The sequence below is a fragment of the Momordica charantia genome (assembly GCF_013281855.1).
Source record: "Momordica charantia cultivar OHB3-1 chromosome 10 unlocalized genomic scaffold, Mcharantia_2.0 BLBB01000010.1, whole genome shotgun sequence".
Lineage (NCBI taxonomy): Eukaryota > Viridiplantae > Streptophyta > Magnoliopsida > Cucurbitales > Cucurbitaceae > Momordica > Momordica charantia.
This window is the reverse complement of record NW_028275158.1, coordinates 20182735-20205129: the sequence shown is the minus strand read 5'-3', so window position 1 is coordinate 20205129 and position 22395 is coordinate 20182735. Positions and strand designations below refer to the sequence as shown.

The window sequence follows — 22395 nt, the reverse complement described above, 5'->3', positions numbered from 1 at the left end:
AATAAAGGGTGCAAGATTAAAATTTTCATCCTTCACGAGGGTAAGTAATAGTTTGGCTAGTTGAACTTATCGTTGTTTTTTTTTTAGGAATTATTATATCGTCTTCATTCTTTTATTTTCATTGTTGAAATACATCATTTCTTGCAAAAACTATGATTTATGAACTTATTTGTTACAACCAAGAAGTGTACTCAAACAAAAAAAAAAAAATACCAAGAAGCTCTTTATTTTTCGTTTAAGACATTTTGCAGTTCAAATTTTTCTGAGACACCCTTTTTTGTTTGGTACACCTCTTAGAGACACTATCACACTTCAATAGTTTAATTATTTTTTAATCACAAATTATTTAAATTTAAAACCTAGAAAATGTATTATATAGTAGCACCAACTTAGGTATTTCAATATAATGCTAATATTATTAAATAGCATTCAAATATCGACACACATGTCACAATTTACCTTTGATCTCTCCAATGTTATGCTTTAATATAATCTTGCGATAAAAGTCTAATTTTTTTTATTGTTTCCTAAAATCGATATTGTGTGGCTTATGGAGTAGATTTATATAATTGGGCTTCGTTGCCAACAAAGAAACCAATACATGGCTTGATCCTAATACCTCATAGTAGGTGATACTACAAGGTCTAACACTGTAGTTGCTGCATCATTCTCCGGAGGACGATAAAAGCCCTCTAACTTTACCCACCAAAAAAATTATACTTGCTACAAATCTTTGAGCACAATATTTTATTTAGTGCATTGTTCATATTCTTATCATTTATCACATATTTGTTCTAGTACAACTTGTAAAATACAATTTTATGCATGGAAACTGATCATCGAGCTCAATACCACATCTTAAATTGGCACTGGATCCACGAGTAACGAAATGACAATAAGTTTGGTTTCTCCATCGGAATATGTGTATCCATCTTTGTGTTTGTAAAAGGTATCCGAGAGTCGAGCAAGATTTAAGACAGACATAAAAAAAGTAGTGTTTGGAACATCAATTGATTGCACGAAATCTTCTATGATTTCCTTCCAACTATTCGTAACTTGATTATTCAGTTCTCGTGTAGCCTCTTTTTCTGATACATCATATTGTTTCATATAGCATTCAACGGCAGAAGCGGAATGTCTCCTGTCTTGTTCAAACTATATATTTATCAAACAAAAGAAAGGAAAAAAATTAGAGAGAGAAGTGTAGAGCGATCTCACAATGTGATAAGATATCACAATTCAAAAGTTTAAACGAACATGCAGTTAAAAAATAGAATCTTGCAAAGATTGATGAATCCAAAGGAGTCACCATTTTGAGGGGATCCCACACCAATGGGATCTATTCAAACGGGTGATTGGTTTTGTTCATAAAACTAGTTTTAAGAATTGTGATTGTATTTTTCTTAGAGGTTGATATTATTGACCATTTAATTGTCAATTGTTTTTTAGACTGAAGAAGCAAGCTATAAAAAAATCGCTCCCAAACATGCCAACTCTGAAAGTGAAGACGATTATTGATAAATTTATTTTTTTCATTTTTTTATATCCATATATTGAGTTGAAGTCGTGGGTATGGGCACTGTCTCATACCCACCCGTACATATGTTGGTTGGATGTTACGTTCGAGCCAAGACCTCAAGGATATTTCTTGATGTCCCAAGCCACCCAAAATATTCCTTTAAGGGCTTCCGTTTTTGATATTTATGGAGCAGTAATATTAGAAACTGTGAGAAAATTAATATTGTAGGAATAATTTAAACTTTAAACCACAAAAAAACAGCAGTTTCGACCCACTCTAACACTATAATAAACTATCACTAGACTTAAAAAGATCACTTTTTGATAACAATTTCTTTTTTAATTTTTTTTGTTATACTTGCCTCCTCACAATTTCTTAATTTAGGTATATTTTTTACTTTTTCTTGAAATGTATTTGAATTTTAAGCCGAATTAAAAAAAAAAATCTTTCACAAGTACTTTTTTAAGTTTTTAAAGTTTGGCTTGGATTTCGAAAATAATTTTTGAAAAGTAGATAAGATAACACAAATTAAAGAATCACATGAAGTATGCTTACAAGCTTCTTATTATTTCTTTTTAGAAAAAAATGAAAACTAAAAATGTAATAGTTACCAAACGACCTAAATTGTTGAGATATAGATATAGTTTAAATCTTAATATAGTATAAGAATTACCTTGTAGGAAGTAATATCATTCATGATCCTACCAATGACTCCCGAGGCAATGAGCGATTTCGGATCACTCTCAATCCATTCAAACGCCTCCATTGAAGCAACATCTCCCATGCCAAGAAATGAAATGGGAGAAAATAAATTGTAGCAAGCAGTTACTCTTCCAACTCTCAAATACTCCTCTATTGTTGGTGTATAGCCATCATGATACCATTTAGCTTCAAAAAAGTAATTTCTAGCCTGCCTTTTCATCTGGGTATGCACAAAGAATTATATCATATAAGGAAAATACTAAATAAAATTAAAAAACAAGAGTTTTGACATGATACGTCCCAGATCACCCTATCCAACTAGGACATGACGTACCAACAACATATTCCAATGTAATCTAGGACGGGTCATGTCAAGTTGGTTTTTTTTTCTCTTTTTTATAAATATGTTGGAGAAGAAAGAACTACTATTTTTTTTCCATGAGACTAATAAGAATATATAGATGGTAAGAGAGAATATACGGCTTCTTTTGCGTAATGAAGGGCATAAGAAATGTCATCTTTGCTAATATCGTGCTCAATTCCTCTGTAAGTATCCATTAGAGCTTCATAATACACTTTCATGTATTTTGGAAGTCCCTCAATGCAATTAACATCGTCCCACCTAAAAAGTGGAAAAAATGGTAAACGTAACTTGTAATTTAAAAGATACTTACTCTAGACCAAGCAATAGTTCTAATAAGTTAGATTCGATAACGATTTTGTTTTAAAATTTAGACTGTCGTTTAGTTACTAATTTCATAGTTAAATTACAAATTAGTAATGCTCTATTTTAAACATTATATTTATTTATAACTTCAAAAATTTTAACAAAATTATATTACACCCCTACTTTAGATGGTACTTATGTTGACATTATTAACAAACTACATGACATACTCTTTTATCTTTTGGACACGTTGCATCATTGTTTCATTAGTAGTAGTACTAATATGGATTAAATAGAAACATGATCCAAGCTTTTTGAAAACCTGATTTAAACATTTTAAAATTCAGAGACCAAATAAATGCAAGGTTTAAAATACCATAGACTAAAAACTAAAAAGTAGTTTTCTTTCCTAATTATTCCGTAAAGTGTTTTTAAAATATCAAAGTATGAACCAAAGAAAAGCCGAAATTTGGCAGAGATTTAAAAAGGCCCTTCTATGATAGAGCTCGATTTTCAAAATATAAAATCATTATCAAACAAAATCTTCAACGAATTGAGGGAACCGAACCTCTCGATCGCATGAATGAAGAGTTGAAGTTCTTCAAATTTACCATGTAGATCGAATATATCATCCAAGACTGAAGTAATGACCACAATTTTGGATAAAATTATTCGACCAAGAGAGTATTTAGGCTCAAAGTATGTTCCCAATGCCCAAGTATAGCATTCCACGCATCCACCTTGAGATAACACATTGTATAAGTAAGATTTAAGTAAAAAACTGAATATGTTTAGATAATTTTTTGGAAATCAAAAGTTCTATTTAAGATAGGTTCTGGTAACTGATAGAGCTCGAACACAAGATCAGGTGATACCATGAAATCTTATATCCTTGCCAACTAGGCCATTCTCTAGAGGACGTAACTACGTCATTCTCTAGAGGACATGACTTTAATTATTCTAAAAGATAAGTATGAGAAAAATAACCATACCCAAACGTATGTTTTTAGTTTCCAAAGCATGGGCTCGTAGAAACAAAGATTTCAAGTGCATACAATAATAACATAAAAGATAGATTAAAAAAATTGTACTATTAAAAAAACAAAGGTTAAATTATAAGTCTGACCCTTGAGCTTTTAGAGGTGTGTCTATTTAATATGTCCATATATTCCAAAAAAAATTCCTTTTCAACTTGGTGCATAATAATTAAGTGCTTATATTAACTTCATTGGTTCAACACCATATTACGCTGTTAAGGCTTGAACTTGCTCAAAGTTAGCATGTCAATAATACTTGCTCAAAGATCTTAATAAAGATTAAATAAACACAATCCTCAAAATTGAGGACGAAATTAGTTTTGTAACTTAACAAATACTATATGCACGCATGTAGTTTGAAAGAAAGGGAAAGAATAAAAAAAGAAGTTGGGAAGAAGCTAAAGATGGATATGATATCTTCACCTTGAGATTTCATGAAGTTCTTTCTGGTAAAGTTTTTGCAAGATGTTATAATCAAGCTTGGCCAAGTAAAGCAAGGTAGGATGATGCAATGGATCTTGTTCATAGAAAGATATGTAACTTCTTGCTGCAAGCCTAGGCATGGCTTTGAAGACTGGCCACTTCAATGCATGCCTCACTTGACCTCCAATCCCACAGCTCCCTTCATGGCTTCCATTGCTAATGGCTGCTTTTAGGTTTGTGGTGCTGAAAGAGAGGGCCCGTTCGAGAACGTCCTCTCCATGTATCCGCACATGAGATGCTTCGTATAAGCTTAACATTCCTCGAACATCCTTGGCAAGTGATTCCTTGAAATTCCCTTCATCGTCCGTAAACTTGTCGAAGATATCTGTTTTTCAAGGCCTTTTGTTTATGAGATATATAAACCCTAGGCATCAATCTTATATATTTTCGCTCTTCAACTTTTAGATTTGTTCCATTTTGGCCCTTGAGAATTTTAGTTTCTAAATTCTCAACTTTCAAAAAAATAACTATAGCCTTATCCAATACTTTCTCAAATATGTGTGACTTCTATTTATGTTCATGTTAACACAATTGGTGGTATTTTTCTATTTATATTCATGTTTCACTTGTAACTCAGGACCCGTTTGGTAATGATTCCTATTTTGAGTATTTTGTTGTCGGTTTTTGAAAACAAAAAACAGTTATCATTTTTGGTATTTTATTGTTTAAAAAAGTTAAAGAGTTGAAAAAATATGCTAGAGTGAGAAAAAATCTATGTAAATTAAAGATGATAATGGGGTGAAGCAGTTGTTGAGAAAAATGATGGTGAGAAAAAATTTAGACAAAATAGTTTGAGATATAATTATTAGAAAAAATAAATAAATAAACAAAAGAGAGAAAGAAAAATTATAGTGAATAAAAAAAGAGACAGAAAAGTTATATGAAACCAATTGAAAGAGAAATATTTTAGATGGAGAAAAGTTTGAGATGTAAAAAGAAAAAGAAAAGTTATAAAAGGTCCAATATGAGAGAGAGAAAATTTTGGGAAAATATTAAATATTTAGAGGGAGAAAAGTGTGTCTGATATATTAGAAAAAAAGAAAGAAATGAAAATATATAAAAATGAAAATATTGAAGACAGAGAAATAATAGTAAATTTTGTTTAGCACATAATTTCTAGAAATGCGAGTTTTATATATAGAAAGATAAATTTTTTACAGAGAAATTTATGTAGGAAAAATTTTTAAGTGAGGAAGAAATTTGTTATAGAGAAATATGTGGGAAAAAAAAAACAAATTGAGCCCTTCAAGAGCAAAATATTTGAGAAACATAAATCTATTTTTAAAATTTTTAAAATTTATTTAAAATTTAAAAAAAATATAAAATAGTTACCAAACAAACTCATTCCCAAAAAATTGAAAACCAAAAACAGAAGATCTCAAATGTTTATTAAACAACTCCTTAGCAATCGTGAATTTGACGTAATTTTTAAATTGTAAACGCTTATAGCTAATTTTTTTTATTTTATTATTATTATTTTTAATGATGTTTGGTCACATGGTCAAAATTTCTAAATCTCTTATAAATTTAAAGTATTTTCAGAATAAGCTCTTTAATTTAATTAGTGTCGTTCTTCAAAATGTTTGGAAAAAAAAAAAGTTTCACCCAAAAGTATTACTCTCAAACTCACTCTCACGCACAACCAAGTCCAAACTTTAGCTTTGTAGTTTTGAGGTCATATATATAACTAATAAATTTGTCAACTTTACAAATTTTCATTATTATTTTAGAAATATAATTAAAACTATTTAGAATTTACACAATATTCAAAATACAAAAACTAAATTTTAGTTTAGGAAAAATAAATAATTAACTTCGATGATAAATAAGTGAGAGCCTACCACATGAAATAGAGTATCTTTGTTGTCTAAGCAAGCGAAACTTCATAGCAACAATTTGGAGATCCTCATTGTTTTCATTGCAAACGACACTGTAATTCTTATAAACATGATCGAGCGCTTCATTGATCTCTGTATCAAAATGATAAGCGATTCCCAACCGTTGGATTGAATCAATCAAGCTTAGTTGTTGGGAAGGTTTCTCGACACAAGTAATCAACAATTTTCTCACTTCCTCCTTCACTGCTTCAACTTTTTCCTCAATATTATCTTCCATTTCCTGAAAAAAAAATAAATAAGAAAAAACATAAATTTTGGTTGAAGGAAGATTTCAATTTTAACAAATCTTTAAAAAATAATAATAATTAGCAAAACATTTTGTGGGAGCTTTTTACCTAACTAGAACTTAATAAATATATAGATTATTTCTTTAAACACCAATTTTTATAAAGAATTATAAATTCCAACCAATTCGCATGTAACTTGTGAGTTTAGAAGCTAAAATAGAACGATTTAAAATCAATATAAGAAAAAATAACGAAAAATGCAATCAATACGTAGATTATGTATTAAGAAGATGAACTAACGATATACTATTTATTACCATGGAATGAAAAGTGTTAAAAAGAAAATAATCTCCCCATATATTTGGAGGAAAGTTGGCTGATCGACGAGTATCACCATTGATGGATGATGCACTTTGTTGAGGAATAAGAAGAGATGAAAATGAAGAGTCCATTACTGAAGACTCGGAGAAATTAAAAAGGTTTTTGTTTTTCTTAGAACAACTTTGTTTGGCAAAGAAAGAGCTCAACGAGCTTCCAATTTATAGATGCAAGGATAAAATTACATATAAAGAGACTAAACTTAAACAATATTCAAACTAATATAGATTCTAATTTAAACATTATTATTCAATCAACAAGTTGAAACTTTCAGCTATTAAATTGATTAAATTTAATTCATATAAAAATATATCAACCAAATATAATGCCTATTATTATATATTATCGAGTAGACGCCCAGTCAAACTTTAGATTTGTCTCCAATTTTATGCTTTAATATAACCCTGTGACAAGAGCCCTCTGACCTACCCACCCAAAAAAATTGATGCTGCAAATCTTGAAAAGAGAACACTATTTTATTTTATTTTGTGAATTGTTTATTCTTATTATTTGTCACATTTTTTTTAGTATAATTTGTAAAATACTATTATAATTTTATCATCCAGCTCAATGCCACTTAAATTGGTACTGGATCTCAAGAGTAAATAAATGACAATAAGATCTTTAAAACATTACAATATTTTATTTAGGGCAATGTTTTATTCTTTTTATTTGTCATATATTTTTCTTTTGCACAAATTTTAAGATACTATGCTTTATACATGAAAATTTATCATCCAGCTCAATACCACTTAAATTGGCACGAGATCCATGACTAAATAAATGATAATAAGACCATTAAAAAAGTACAATATTTTATTTAGTGCATTGTTTTATTATTATTATTTATCACATATTTCTTTAGTACAACTTGTAAAATACTATATTTTATACATGGAAACTTATCATCCAGTTCAATACCATTTAAGTTGGTACCAGATCCACGAGTAAATAAATGATAATAAGAACTTTAAAAGAGAACAATATTTTATTTAGTGCATTCTTTTATTTTTATTATTTATCACATTTTTTTTAGTACAACTTGTAAAATACTATATTTTATACATGGAAACTTATTATATGCCAATTACGACAGAGTTATGCTTGTTTTGGCGCGAGATCCACGAGTAAATAAAAGAACTTTAAAAGACTACAATATTTTATTTAGTGCATTATTTTATTCTTATTATTTATCACATATTTATTTTAGCACAACTTGTAAAATACTATACTTTATATATGGAAACTTCATATATGCCAATTTACCACTGAGTTTATGCTCACTTTGGCACGAGATCCACGAGTAAATAAATGATAATAAGGACTTTAAAAGAGTACAATATTTTATGTAGTGTATTATTTTATTGTTATTATTTATCACATATTTATTTTAGCACAACTTGTAAAATATTATATTTTATACATGGAAACTAATCATCAAGCTCAATACCGTATAAATTGGCATGGGATGCACTAGTAAATAAATGATAACAAGAACTTTAAAACAATACAATATTTTATTTAATACATTGTTTTATTATTATTATTTGTCACATATTTTTTTAGCACAGTTTGTAAAATACTATATTTTATACATGGAAACTTATCATTCCATTCAATATCCACATAAGTTGCCAAACCGAGCATAGCTCAAGTGGTTAAGACACCTATCTCTGATCAAAAGGTCATGAGTTCGAACCTACTTAAGTTGGTAAGAGAGAACAATATTTTATTTAGTGCATAGTTTTTTAGTACAACTTGTAAAGTACTATGTTTTATACATGAAAACTTATCATCCATCTCAATACCACTTCAATTGGCACGGAAACCAAAAGTAAAGAAATGATAATAAGAACTTTAAAAGAGTACAATATTTTAGTTAGGCCATTGTTTTATTCTTATTATTTATCTCTTTTCTTTTATTATAACTTTTAAAATACTATATTTTATACATTGAAACTTATCATTCAACTGAATATCACATAAAATTGCATGGATGCACGAGTAAACAAATGACGAAACATCTTTAAAATAGTACAATATTTTATTTAGTGCATTGTTTAATTCTTATTATTTATCACATTTTTTTTACAACTTGTAAATTACTATATTTTATACGTAGAAACTTATCATCCACCTCAATACCACTTAAATTGGCATGGAATCTAAGAGTAAAGAAATGATAATAAGAGCTTTAAAAGAGTACAATAATGCATTATTTAAATCTTATTATTTATCATATTTTTTTATTACAACTATTAAAATACTATATTTTTATACATTGAAACTTATCAACCATTTTAATAGCACTTAAAATGGAACGGAATCCAAGAGTAAAAAAATGATAATAAGAGCTTTAAAAGAGTAAAATATTTTATTTAGTGCATTGTTATATTCTTATTATTTATCACCTTTTTTTAGTACAACTTATAAAATACTATATTTTATACATGGAAACTTATCATCTACCTCAATAACACTTAAATTGGCATGAGATCAACGAGTGAAATAAATGATAATAAGAACTTTAAAAGAGTACAATATTTAATTTAGTGCATTGTTTTATTCATATTATTTATCACATAGTTTTTTTTTTTGTACAACTTGTAAAGTACTATATTTTATACTTCGAGACAAAAGCACTCATAGGAATGGTGCAAATTCCCATGTTCTTTCGAGTCTCGTTTGGTTTCGATGGAAACTTATCATCTACCTCAATACCACTTAAATTGACATGGAATCCAAGAGTAAAGAAATGATAATAAGAGCTTTAAAGTAGACAATATGTTATTTAGTGCATTATTTTATTCTTATTATTTTTCACATATTTTTTTTAGTACAACAAGTACTATATTTTATACATGGAAACTTATCATCCACCTCAATACTACTTAAATTGGCACGAAATCTAAGAGTAAAGAAATGATAATAAGAGCTTTAAAGTAGACAATATGTTATTTAGTGCATTATTTTATTCTTATTATTTTTCACATATTTTTTTTAGTACAACTTGTAAAATACTATACTTTATACACGGAAACTTATCATCCAGTTCAATACCACTCAAATTGGCACGGGATCCACGAGTCAAGAAATGACAATATGATCTTTAAAATAGTACAATATTTTATTTAGTGCATTGTTTATTCTTATTATTTGTCACATATTTTTTTTAGTACAACTTGTAAAATACTATATTTTAATCTTGGAAACTTATCATCCAGCTCAATACTACTTAAATTGGCATGAGATCCACGAGCAAAATAAATGATAATAAGAACTTTAAAACAGTACAATTTAATTTAGTGCATTGTTTTATATTTATTATTTATCACATATTTTTTTAGTACAACTTATAAAATTGTATACATGGAAACTTATCATCCAACTCAATACTACTTAAATTGGCACATGATCCACAAGTAAATAAATGATAATTAGAACTTTAAAAGAATACAATATTTTATTTAGTGCATTGTTTTATTCTTATTATCTATCATTTTTTTTATTTAGTACAGCTTTTAAATACTATATTTTATACATGAAAACTTTTGATCCAGCTCAATACCACTTAAATTAACACGAGATCTAGGAATAAATAAATGAAAGGGTACAATATTTTATTTAGTGCATTTTTTTATTCTTATTATTTGTCACATATTTTTTTAGTACAACTTGTAAAAAAGCAATGTTTTATACATGAAAAATTATCATTCTGCTTAATGCCACTTAAATTGGCACTGGATCCACGAGTAAATAAATGATAATAAGAACTTTAAAAGAGTACAATATTTTATTTTGGTGCATTGTTTTATTCTTATTATTTGTCACATATTTTTTTTAGTACAACTTGTAAAATACTATATTTTATACATGAAAACTTATCATCCAGCTTAATACCACTTAAATTGGTCCAAAGCGAGCATAGCTCAGCAGTAATTGGCGTATACCTCCAATCAAGAAGTTTCGAGTTCGAATTCCTCCCCAATATATTGTACTAGAAAAAATACCACTTAAATTCGCACGGGATTTAAGACATACATAAAAGTAGTGTTTGGAACATCAGTTGATAGCACGAAATCTTCTATGATTTCCTTCCAACTATTTGTAATTTTCTTCTTCAATTCTCGTGACATTATTTTGTATCATATAGCATTGAATGTCAGAAGCAAAATTAATGACCCCTCTCGTTTTCAAACTATTTATCAAACAAAAAAAAATCAAGGAGAGAGAAGTTTAGAGCATGTTAGGATCATCCCACGTTGTGATATGGTATCTGAATCATGGTCTAAATATGAGATGGGGTCAAGATTAGTGAATCCAAAAGAGGCATTGTATGTAATGAATGTTAAGGAACCCAGTTGAAAAGGTAAATGACCTAACCATGGTTTATTATATAAGTGGACCCCTCTCCCTTATTCCGAATTAATTTTAAGATGGAATATACGAATATTGATATGATATTAGAGCCTACAAGCTCAGAAGAGCATCTTGTCCAAAAATAAGAGCCGACAAAGATTAGTGAACCCAAAAGAGCCACTATTTTGATGATACAAGTAAACTCACCAACTAAAGGTCGTGAGACTGTTCAAATGTATTATTTGTTTTGTTCATAAAACTAGTTCTAAGAATTTTGATGGGATTTTTTTAGAGGTAATTAAGATTATTGACTCTTTAATTGTCAATTGTTTTTTTGGACCAAAGAAGAATAACTTCTAAAAAAGAGTGATTCAAAAACTGCATGATTGGGAGTGTCATTTATATATATATATATATATATCTCACATGGTAGACCGTGCTGTTCAAAATGAACAGGATAAACATGAATTTTTTTTATATATAAAATAACGCTGGTTTAAATAAATTAAATAAAAAATGTGTTTTCCAAACTTATTAAAAAATAATGCTTTTGAAATAATTCCACCGCTTGGACCATCAGGCGTGTCGCTTTTTTGGCGCCACATCTGTTTTTTTTTTTGAAATTTACCTTTCAATTTTCCTCGATGTACCGCTCTTGGGTTCCCAAACCAAACAAGCCTGGGGAGTTGCAAGTGATATCAGCAAAAAGATTTCGCAGTCGTAACGCATGCCATTAGAGCGTATGACAACACGGGGGTAATGGACATCCTAACCTTAGAATGAACTGCATGGCCGGTCCTGTTTCAGAAAAAATTCTAGGTACTAGACATCCCGACTTCCTTCAATCTGCTACTTGGAAGGCTATGGATTCGTGTCATAGAAGCGGTCCCTTCTACTTTGCATCATCAAGTCGACAAGAGATAAATCATCTATTGGCATGCATTTCTGGTTCTCTCTTCAAGAGACGACTACCTGGACATTGAGTTAAGGAAAAAAATAATAGAATATATATTATATATTATACATAAGTGGTAGGTTAGTGGATGTAACACGAAACTCACCTCCTTGCTTTTTTTTATATATTATTATTTATTTTAATATAATAAATAATTTTTTTTTGAAATCATGTAAAAAGTTGATTAATAGTAAAAAGAAAAAAAGGAAAAAAATAAACTTATTATTATTATCATTAATAAATAAATAATAATATATAAAATAAAAAAATACAATGATAATAATAGGCAAAAAAAAGTTGATTAATAGTTTAAAAAAAATGAAAAAGTTGAATAAGCTCTAATTTGAACATGGAATGGATTGGATGTAGGGTAGGTGTTACATCCACTGCCCTGCTAAAAGTTATTTTGAGATTATGGCTACTGTATAATATATAAAACATAATAATATTGTATTTTTTTACTAAAAAACAAGACCGCAAACAACACATGGTCATCTCCATGTCTTGATTTAAAAAAAAAAATTCAAAATGTCATGTCTGAGAAATGACCAAGTGACTGAGAATAACATGGTCGTCACTTGAAGAGACAACCAAGTATCGGAATAATTTCAAAAGCATTATTTTTGGAATAAATTTGAAAAAATACATTTTTTATTTGATTTTATTTAAACCAGTATTATTTTAAAAAATAATTTTAAAAAACATTATTTAAAAAAAAACCCATGATAAACATGATTTTAGCCCTGCTAAAAATAATTTCAAACATGTTTGACAATGAAATCAAAATTGTTTTAAAAAATGGCAAAAGGCTCTAAAAGTGCAGATGATTATTGAAAAAGGAAAATTTTATTTTTTACTCCTATACTGAGTTGTATGAATGAAGCTTAATTTTTAAAATTTTTATTTAATTAAATAGAACCCCTAACATAAATGTGCTGAAATTAATATCTTTCTCATTTGTTGAATTGTTTTCTATGATGTTTTTTCCGCCAAAGTGAGGGCATTAATGGGCAAGGCTATTGTATTGGTTTTTTTTTCTTTCTTTGTGGAGAAAAAGGTAGGGGATTTCAACTCACTACCTCTGGAAAAGAAATATGCTAGTTACCATTGAGGTAAGCTCGCAACATGGAAAATACTTGCCTCCTAAGCAATGAGGAGAGAATCGTCCTCCTCACCACTAAATATTTGACAACTCATTATTATTTCAAAAAAATATTTATGTTTTTGCATTTCTCTCTCTTAGTTGTCAAACATTTAATAGTAAGGAGGACAAGGTTCCTTCTCATTGTTGAGGAGGTAAATATTTGTCTGACAGGTGTTTTGGTGCTAAAGTTTGACATTTTTTTCCTTGCTTATTTTGTTTTTTGGTTTTGACGTTTTCAATGGTGGGATATGTGTGTGTGTGCGCATCACACAATCTCATATTTGGGCTTGGATATTTATGAAGCGGTAACATTGAAAGTGTGTCAAAATAAATATTGCAAGAACAATTTGAACTTTGAATCATAAGAAAACAATAGTGAAGGAAATTGAGCTCATGATCCTACTCTAACACTATTATGGGTGAACATTGATCGGTCGGTCGATTTTCGACAAATCGACTGGGTTTGGTCTGTTGCAACGGTGTGGGCGACCGACGAAGGCATCCAACGAGTGTCTCATTATAATTTATTGTTGTTGTGAATTAAGAACTAAGAAAACTTCGAAAGATTGCGTGGATGAGAAAAAAAGGAGCTTGGAGACTGATAATGAGTAAAAGGAAACAAAACATGGTAAAGAAAAGAGATCTAAAATGGAGGTGAGATGAAGAAAGAAAGATAAAGGTGAAGAGTGAGAATGGTGAGAAGGAAGATTTTGAGGGACGAGAGAGAGAAAGAGTAATAAATGAAAAAGTAAATAATTAGTTACTCGGTAAAATGGGAGACGAGAGAGGAAAGAGAAACCATTAAAATAATTTAAAAAGGTTTCGTGGTTTCAAGAAAACCATGAGCACCCATGGTTTTTCTCAAAACCACCTAGAAAAATGCACCTCTTCCTCAATCTAATATAAAATCGATCGGTTGGTTGGCTTTTCCTCATTTGAAACCACCGAACGATCGATTGACGATACCGATCGACTTGCAGTTGAAACTGATCGAACTGACTTAATTCAGTTGAGCAGGACAGTTTTTCGGGGTATGATGTTCACCCCTAAACACTATAATAGATTATCACTAGACTTAGATAAGCTCAGTTTTGTTAATAATTTATGTTTAATTTGTTTGTCTTAATTATACTTGCTTCCTCCTAATTTCTTTACTATAGTTTTTACTTTTCTTAAAAAACATAATTTTAATTTTAAGCTAGATTAAAAAAAAGTTTCAAAATCTATTTTTTTTCCTAAAGAGTAACAAAGAATCACATTTATGCTTATAAGCTTAATATTTTTTTTACAGAAAGGAAAACTAAAATTGTAATAATTACTAAACGAGAACTAAATTGTTGATACATAGAAAGTTTAAATCTTAACATAGTATAACAAGTACTTTGTTGGAAGTAATATCGTTATGATCCTACCAATGTTCGAGGCAATGAGTGATTTCTGGTCACTATCAATATTCATGGGGTTCCATCTCAAAACCAATTGACAATGAGAGAAGTAGTTCATGTCTATTATAAACCTATGTAAGGTCCCTCTTTTATCAATGTGAGATCCTTAACGTACCCCTCAAGATCGTGGTTCTTTTGGCTCTTCGATTTTTACCAGATCTCATTTTTTGACCAGATGCTCATTTAAACTTTTGGACTCTGATACCATATAAAGATTTATTGGTCTTGCACATATGGTGTAGTAGATGAGGATGTATAAAGCCTGGAGGTTGAGCCATAAACACTTTTTCCTTGAGATAATCATGGAGGAATGTATTCTTAACATCTAGATGTTTGAGAGTCCATCCAAATGTTACTGCCAAGGCTAGTGTTAACTGAATAGTTGTTGGTTTTCCTACTGGACTGAAAGTCTCTTCGTAGTCTATAATATGCCTTCCACTTGTGAGTAACCTTGGGCCACCAAGCGAGCTTTAAACCTTTCAATGAAACCATCTTCTTTCAATTTAGTCTTAAAAATCTACTTTGATCCCACAATATTTGTATTTAGAGGTCTTGGAACTAGATCTCATGTGTGGTTTTGTTCAAGAACCTTCATTTCTTCTTCCATTGCTGCTTTCCAATGGGGGGTGTTTAAAGCAAATTTGTAGCTTTTTGGCTCACTTGCTTAATTTGTAGTAATGAGGGATAAAGTTTTGGTTGTTGTTTCTGAATTTCTGCACTTTTTGGTGAAGATTTGGATCCAATTGAGGTTGCTCCGGGTGATCATGTGATGATTGATTGCTCGGGCGGCATGTGTTGTGAAGTATTTGTCTTCCAATTTCTTGATTTCCTACATTAAGAAGAGGTAATTCATTAGCTAAGGTATCTTTGTGAGAATCAATCTATATTCTTCCATCAGCTTCCATGTTCTGTAATTCTAACATAAAAGAGATTCAAGCCAACTAATTTTTGTAAAATGCATGTTTCATTTCCTTAACCCAATATCAGTACAATTTCATGATCTATATAGTAGTACACGAAAGAAAAAAAAGGGAATAAAAGGGAATTTACAAGTTGTTGATTGGAGCCGAAGATTGATTCCAATGGCTAGGAAAATAGTATTAAATCAGTTTTCCTATATAGAGAGTGAGATGGTAAAGAGAATGAGTCAAATAAGGTTGCAAATTTCCATCTAAGATATATCCATTGGTGATTTAAGGTTGGTACCGTCCTTCTTGAAAGGATCCCATTATTCTCTCAATCACTCATAAATGTGATATATTTCCTCCATGGAATTAATCATGGAGGGAATGCAATAGCTAAGGTATCTTTATGGGAATCAATCAATATTTGCTTCCATAGCTTCATCTTCTGTAATTCTAACATTCTTCCTCCAACTGGAATGAGTGGAACAAATGGCAAGTTTGCTCCTTAACTCTTTCAAAGTAGTCTTTGCTAGAGGTTTCATAAAGATGTCGGCTAATTGCAGATGATAGGGGACATAGCAAGTAATGAGAAATCTCGTTGCTACTTTCCCTCACAAAGTGGTAATCCAGTTCAATATGCTTTATCTTAACATGAAAGAGTGGATTGATGGTCATATGTAGGACACTCATGTTGTCAAAAAAACAATTGGAGAGATTGAGAATTGGCACACCAACATCTTTAAGAATGAAAGTCATCCATGTTAGCTCAGCGACTGTTATAGCTGTTGGGATAATGGAGCCAAAATAGATGACCGGTATCCTACGAGTAAAAGAATTTTCAAACACCACTACAAATTCCTACAAGGAGTAGGATATTATTGTCTTATAAGGATTACAATATTATTTTCCTATAAGGATTGACATATTTAACATCTTATAAATAAAACCCTTTTATTAAGGTTTCATTTGTACAAAATCCAAGTAAGAGATACTTGACTGGTTGTGGGCAGTGTGTGACAAATGAGTTTGTATCTGGTGGATTTAGTGAGGGTATTTTCAATTGTGTAATCCTAGGTAGCCATTATTAGGATACTTAGAGACAAGATAGCAATATCTCGGGTGAGATCTCCATTGTAATATTTCGAACTATAGTTGAACCTGATTTTTCGCAGAAGACTTGGACGCAGTCCCAAGATAGGGGCGAACCAGTATAATCCCTATGGTGTTAAACTTGCTCTTTGTTATTGTTACTTACTTATCTGTTTTTAGCCTGTGGAAGGGGAAAATCATATAGCTCATGTTTGAAAAACTTACATGAGGATCGATTAATCTATATTTTTCCCAACAATAGTCAGCACAATATTATACTTCAAAACTGGATCTAGCTACTGTACGTTGTTTCTTTGAAGCCCGCGCAATGCAGTTCGATCCGAGAAAGATGCAGAATCTAGTGGTGCTCGTCCTAGTATCTGGACAACCTCCCCTATCTACATCACAAAAAACATAAAGATTTAGAGAGTTGTGTTTATAAAAAGAAATGTCATACTTAAAAGATTTATGGCTGAATAATTATTTAGTACTATCCAAGAGAAAGTAAGAAATCGTTACTCAATTGCTTAAGTTTTTTAGCCACACGAAACTGAAATATAAAGGCACAGAAGACTATAATAGGTAGTTACATCATCATAGGCCTATACAAGGGAAGAGTTAATACCAGCTGTAATGACATAAATGAATCACATAAGGTAAGAATTGATATGGAAATGAGAATAAGGAGAATTTACTACAATGGATTAGTCAGAGGGAAAATGGTTTTTGACGAGCTGTCAAAAAAGAGCCGTCGCTGTTATTATGAAGATTTTGGTGAGATTTTGTTGTTGATGTGCTAGACCCATTCTGCTGACAGTATAGTGGTATTAATTGTTTGACATCGTTACTCAAACTGAAGGTAGTGGTAGAACGAACGCCCAGTTTGTTTCTGAGACCCTTGAAAGCGGCCTTGGTGAGTGGTTTAGTGAGGATGTCCGCGATTTGGTGATTGGAGGGAACGTATTTGGTGATGAGAGATCCAAGCGCCACCTTTTCACGAACAAAGTGGTAGTCCATCTCGATGTGCTTTGTCCTTGCATGGAAGACTGGATTTATGGACATGTGGAGAGCACTCATGTTGTCACAATATAATTGGGGCGTTTGAAGTAGTGCAACACCAATGTCGCGAAGGATGAAACCGATCCATGTTAGTTCCGCTGCTGTGCTTGCCGTGGCCCTATATTCTGCCTCTGAACTTGATCGTGCAACTGTCGGTTGTTTTTTTGATGACTTAGAGATGCAGTTGGATCCGAGATATATGCAATAACCAGTGGTACTTCGCCTCGTCAATTTACAGCCTCCCCAATCTGCATCACAAAAACCGTATAGGTTAAGGGAGCTATGTTTGTAAAAGGTTATACCATAGTCTATTGTTCCTTGGACATAGCGAATGATCCTCTTGACAGCTTTGAAATCCTTAGTGACAGGTTGTTGTAGGTGTTGGCACACTCGATTGACAGCTTGTACTATGTCCGGCCGTGTGAGAGTAAGATACTGCAGAGCCCCTACTATACTCCTATATTGTTTAACATATGTTGGTTGCATATCAGTTGGGGATTCTTGTGTTGAAGTTGCCATAGGTGTGCTTATGGTGGAGACTCCTGCCATTTTGGTTTTAACGAGAAGATCTCGAGCATATTTTTCTTGAGAGAGCATAATTCCCTTAGAGGTAGATTTGACATCAATGCCCAGGAAGTAGTGAAGGGAGCCTAGGTCCTTCAAGGAGAATTCTGAACCAAGAGTTTGTATAAGTTGCTGGACATGAGAGTTATTGTTCCCTGTAAGAATAATATCGTCAACATATACCAGCATAAGTGTTAGTGTAGATTTTTCCTTGTAGACAAACAGAGAAGGATCAGATTGACAACAAGTAAAACCAATGTGCAGGAGAAAATTAGCTAATCTATCAAACCACGCTCTAGGTGCTTGTTTTAGCCCATAAATAGATTTTTGGAGCTTACACACAAGAGAAGATTTGTGAGGTGGTGAGTTTTGAGGATAGATAAAACCTGGTGGTTGCTCCATGTACACATCTTCCTTTAGAAGACCATGTAGGAATGCATTTTTCACATTTAGTTGACGTAGAGGCCAACTTGCACTAGTTGCTATTGATAGAATTAACCTGATAGTTGTTGGCTTGACAACTGGACTGTATGTTTCTTCATAATCCAATCCTTCCATTTGAGTGTAACCTTGAGCGACCAACCGTGCCTTATATCGATCGATAGTTCCATCTTCCTTATATTTGGTCTTGAATATCCATTTGGACCCAACTATGTTGGTGTTTAAAGGTCTGGGCACAAGTTTCCACGTGTCATTTTGTAAGAGAGCTTGCATTTCCTCTTCCATAGCTACTTTCCAGTGCGGTAGAGTCAACGACATCTTGTAGTGCTTTGGTTCTGAGTCTTGAATGTTGCTAATAAGAGCATGACTTTTGTTGTCCCTCAAGACTTGAACCTCCTGTGCAAGATCTGGATCAAGAGATGGATCTTTGTTTAGCTTATGTCTTGTGATCATTTTATGGCTTGAGGTTTGACATGCTGTTGTGCCAAAGGGAATGGATTGAGTTGTTGCCTCGTCAGTTTGTTCTCTTGGTGGTAAGGTCGATCCTGTAGATACAAATGGCAAATCAATAAAGATATGTTTGCTTATATCAGGAACACTACCAAACTTTGGATGGACAGGAATGTTAGACAAAACAGTAGAGAAATTTAGAGGTAGATCTGTGTTTTTAAGAGATGTGTTTAATGTTGGCAGTTGATGATTTTGATCTTCTATTTGATGTTCGATAGGGGTGTCATCTGCTGCCTGCCTTATCAGGTATGTCTTGTGATAGAGAAGTTTGTCCTGTAGGAGCAAGAGATAGATCAATGATAATGTGATTACTCGTGTCAGATGTGTTATCATAATCTGTGATAGTAGTAGCTAAAGTTGAAGGAGAGTTTATCTGTTGAGGTGAGGTATTTAGTGATGGCACCAGCTTATGGGCTTGGTCTACATCATTGTGATCCATAGACACTTGTGACTCAGGTTCTGTTGGTGAAGCAACCATTTGTTCAGTGTGAGTTTGTTGCTCTTGTTGCCATATGTATCTTCCCTTTGGTTTAGTCACATTGGTAAACTCATGTTGTTTTTCTGTCATCTGTGAGATGGGTGTGTTGATAATTTTCATATGTCTTTCTGAGTTCTCCATTGCTTTGCCTTCGTCGTCATCAAGAAGTTCCATATTTGGTAGGTTATCCTCCTTGTCCATCGTGCCTGCAAAATCAGAAACAACTAAAGGAAATGTGCTCTTGGTGGAGCTGTTAGTAAGTTTTTTTTCATAAGGAAAGAACTCTTCATCAAAGACAACATGCCTTGAAATATAAACCCGGTTGTTTGTAGGGTCTAAGCATCGATATCCTTTATGTAGCCGATAAAAACACAAGGATATGTTCGCTTACTAAACTTATTCTTGTTTGGATTGTTTCTTAGATATGGAAAGCATCTACATCCAAACACCCTCAAGTTATTGTAACTAGTTTCTTTTCCATAAAGTTTTTGAAATGGTGAGTTCATGCTTAGAACTTTGGAGGGCATTCGATTTATTAGATAAACAGCCGTAAGAAAAGCATCCACCCAATATTTTAGAGGCATATGAGATTCAAATAAAAGTGAGAGGCCGGTTTCAACTATGTGGCGATGTTTCCTTTCAACTACTCCATTTTGTTGAGGAGTGTAAGGACATGAAAATTGATGATGGATGCCACTTTGTTCCAAAACATTTTTAAAGGAGTTGGATTGAAATTCCCCCACCATCACTTTGGAAAACCTTAATCTTTCTTTCAAATTGATTTTCCACAAGGAGTTTGAATTTGATAAAGCAAGATAGGAACTCAGATTTTTTCTTCAAAGGGTAGAGCCATACATATCGAAAATAATCGTCTATAAAACTAACATAGTATTTGAAAAATTGGCAAGAAGAGATCGGAGCTGGTCCCCATAAATCACAATGAACTTTATCTAAAGGTTTCAAAGCATAAGTTTTATTGGAATTGAAAGACAACTTGCAACTTTTGCCTCATTGACAGCTAACACAAACTAGTTGTTTCTTTGTCCAACAAGTGACATTGATCAACTGTTTATTAGCAAGAGTTTTTAAATAATAATTATTCAAGTGGCCTAATCTCTTGTGCCACACAGCATAAGATGTTTTATTTAAAACAGCAGTAGTAGTAAAGGCTGCAGCAGTATTTTTGACATACGGCTGCAATTCTCCCAGCTTGTAAAGACCATGCTTTTCATATCCTTCAGCTAGAATTAACCCCTGTGGATCCTTCACAACCAATTTGTTAGCATAGAATGTTATTGAACAATTATTATCCTTCGTTAATTTACTAATTGACAATAAATTTTTTTTCATAGCAGGTACAATTAGAACATTATTTAAAGATAAGTGTCCTTCAGAAGTTCCAAAAGTGGTGTGTCCAGTGTGAGTAATGTGTAAACCATTTCCATTCCCTACATAGATCTTATCAGCCCCTTTATAAGGTTGTAAGAATTGGATTTTACCTGGATCATTTACCACATGAGAAGTCGCTCCAGAGTCAGCATAGATATTATTGTCCGCAACTTCATTTAAAGTCAAGGCAGCAAGTGCTTCAGGTATTTCATCGGATTGGTAAGCATGATCAAATCTATTCCAACATTCCAGTGCAGTGTGGTTATTCTTACCACATATTTGACAAATCACTAGTTTCTCTTGTTTGAAACCTACACTTCCATTTGAGTGTTGATGAGCATTATTCATCTTTTGTGAAACAATTCCTTGCTTATAGCTGATTTGATTCTTTGGGTGTTTACTGTGATAAAAGCCTCTTCCCCTTGATGAAAATTGTCTGCCTCTTCCTCTGCTCCTTCCTCGATTTGAGAAAAATGCTTGATTTAAATTCACTTGGCTGGATCTTTCTTCTTCTTCATCAGTAAGAAATTGGTCATGTGCTTTCAAGGCAAGAACAAATTGATTGTATGAAGGATAAGGGGCTTTAGATAACATGGCAGTTCGAAAATCTTTATATTTGATTCCTAATCCTCTTGCTAAATGGAATACTTTGGTTAAGTCATCCAATGGCTTTTTCATGGCTGCTAATCTATCACACAAGTTTTTGAACTTTCTAATGTACTCATCCATAGATAAGGAGCCCTTCTTTAATGTGAGAAGAGCCTCATTTAGATGTATTTCATTTTCTTTTGTCATGGTAAGTAACAACTCTTCAAGAGAGTGCCATACCTCTTTTGCCGTTTCAGTCCCTTCAAGTAGAGTCAACACATCTTCTGCAATGATTCCTAGTAACCATGAAGTTAAGAGGCCATCATTGTTGATCCAAGTGCGTACTTGTGTATTGGTTGCTGATTCTCCCTCTTTTCCTTTGCATTCATCAACGACCGGAGCTTCTTCCATGAGGTGATGTTCCAATCCCAATGTTCTGATTAGAGGTAACACTTGCGATTTCCACAACAAGTAATTTGAAGAGTTTAATTTTAGGGAGATAAGGCTGGAACATTGGTGGAAAGATTGCACAGTCAGTAAGTTTTCTGGTAAAGCCAT

At 31.9% G+C, this 22395-nt stretch overlaps 2 protein-coding genes across 3 annotated transcripts; both read right to left on the bottom strand.

The window, feature by feature from the left end:
- Window positions 1–492: 492 nt before the first annotated feature.
- Window positions 493–7060, bottom strand: LOC111021378 ((-)-germacrene D synthase). 2 transcript variants are annotated; one of them, XM_088118656.1, is made up of 7 exons: window positions 6851–7060; window positions 6250–6526; window positions 4349–4733; window positions 3457–3669; window positions 2702–2843; window positions 2193–2441; window positions 493–1155 (listed from the first exon to the last, which is right to left on the bottom strand). In XM_088118656.1, the coding sequence occupies exons 1-7, from the start codon at window positions 6983–6985 to the stop codon at window positions 859–861; spliced, it is 1698 nt and encodes a 565-aa protein (XP_087974782.1). In that variant the 5' UTR covers window positions 6986–7060; the 3' UTR covers window positions 493–858. The 2 variants fall into 2 exon arrangements, with proteins under 2 accessions (XP_087974782.1, XP_022154020.1); XM_022298328.2 differs by lacking the exon at window positions 3457–3669.
- Window positions 7061–16172: 9112 nt separating this feature from the next.
- Window positions 16173–22395, bottom strand: LOC148208761 (uncharacterized). The gene is made up of 5 exons (XM_088119177.1): window positions 21360–22395; window positions 19786–20066; window positions 17685–19655; window positions 17114–17206; window positions 16173–16577 (listed from the first exon to the last, which is right to left on the bottom strand). Exons 1-5 carry the CDS (start codon window positions 22393–22395, stop codon window positions 16173–16175), a joined length of 3786 nt encoding a protein of 1261 aa, XP_087975303.1.

Coding starts and splice junctions, on each gene's coding strand:
- LOC111021378 (XM_088118656.1), bottom strand. CDS start 6,985: ATGGACTCTTCATTTTCATCTCTTCTTATTCCTCAACAAAGTGCATCA. Junction 2,442..2,701: donor TTCATTACGCAAAAGAAGCC/GTATATTCTCTC, acceptor GTGCATACCCAG/ATGAAAAGGCAGGCTAGAAA. Junction 1,156..2,192: donor ATGATATTACTTCCTACAAG/GTAATTCTTATA, acceptor ATAAATATATAG/TTTGAACAAGACAGGAGACA.
- LOC148208761 (XM_088119177.1), bottom strand. CDS start 22,395: ATGGCTTTACCAGAAAACTTACTGACTGTGCAATCTTTCCACCAATGT. Junction 20,067..21,359: donor TCATGTGGTAAATGATCCAG/GTAAAATCCAAT, acceptor CTGATTTTGCAG/GCACGATGGACAAGGAGGAT. Junction 19,656..19,785: donor TAGACCAAGCCCATAAGCTG/GTGCCATCACTA, acceptor TTGCTCCTACAG/GACAAACTTCTCTATCACAA.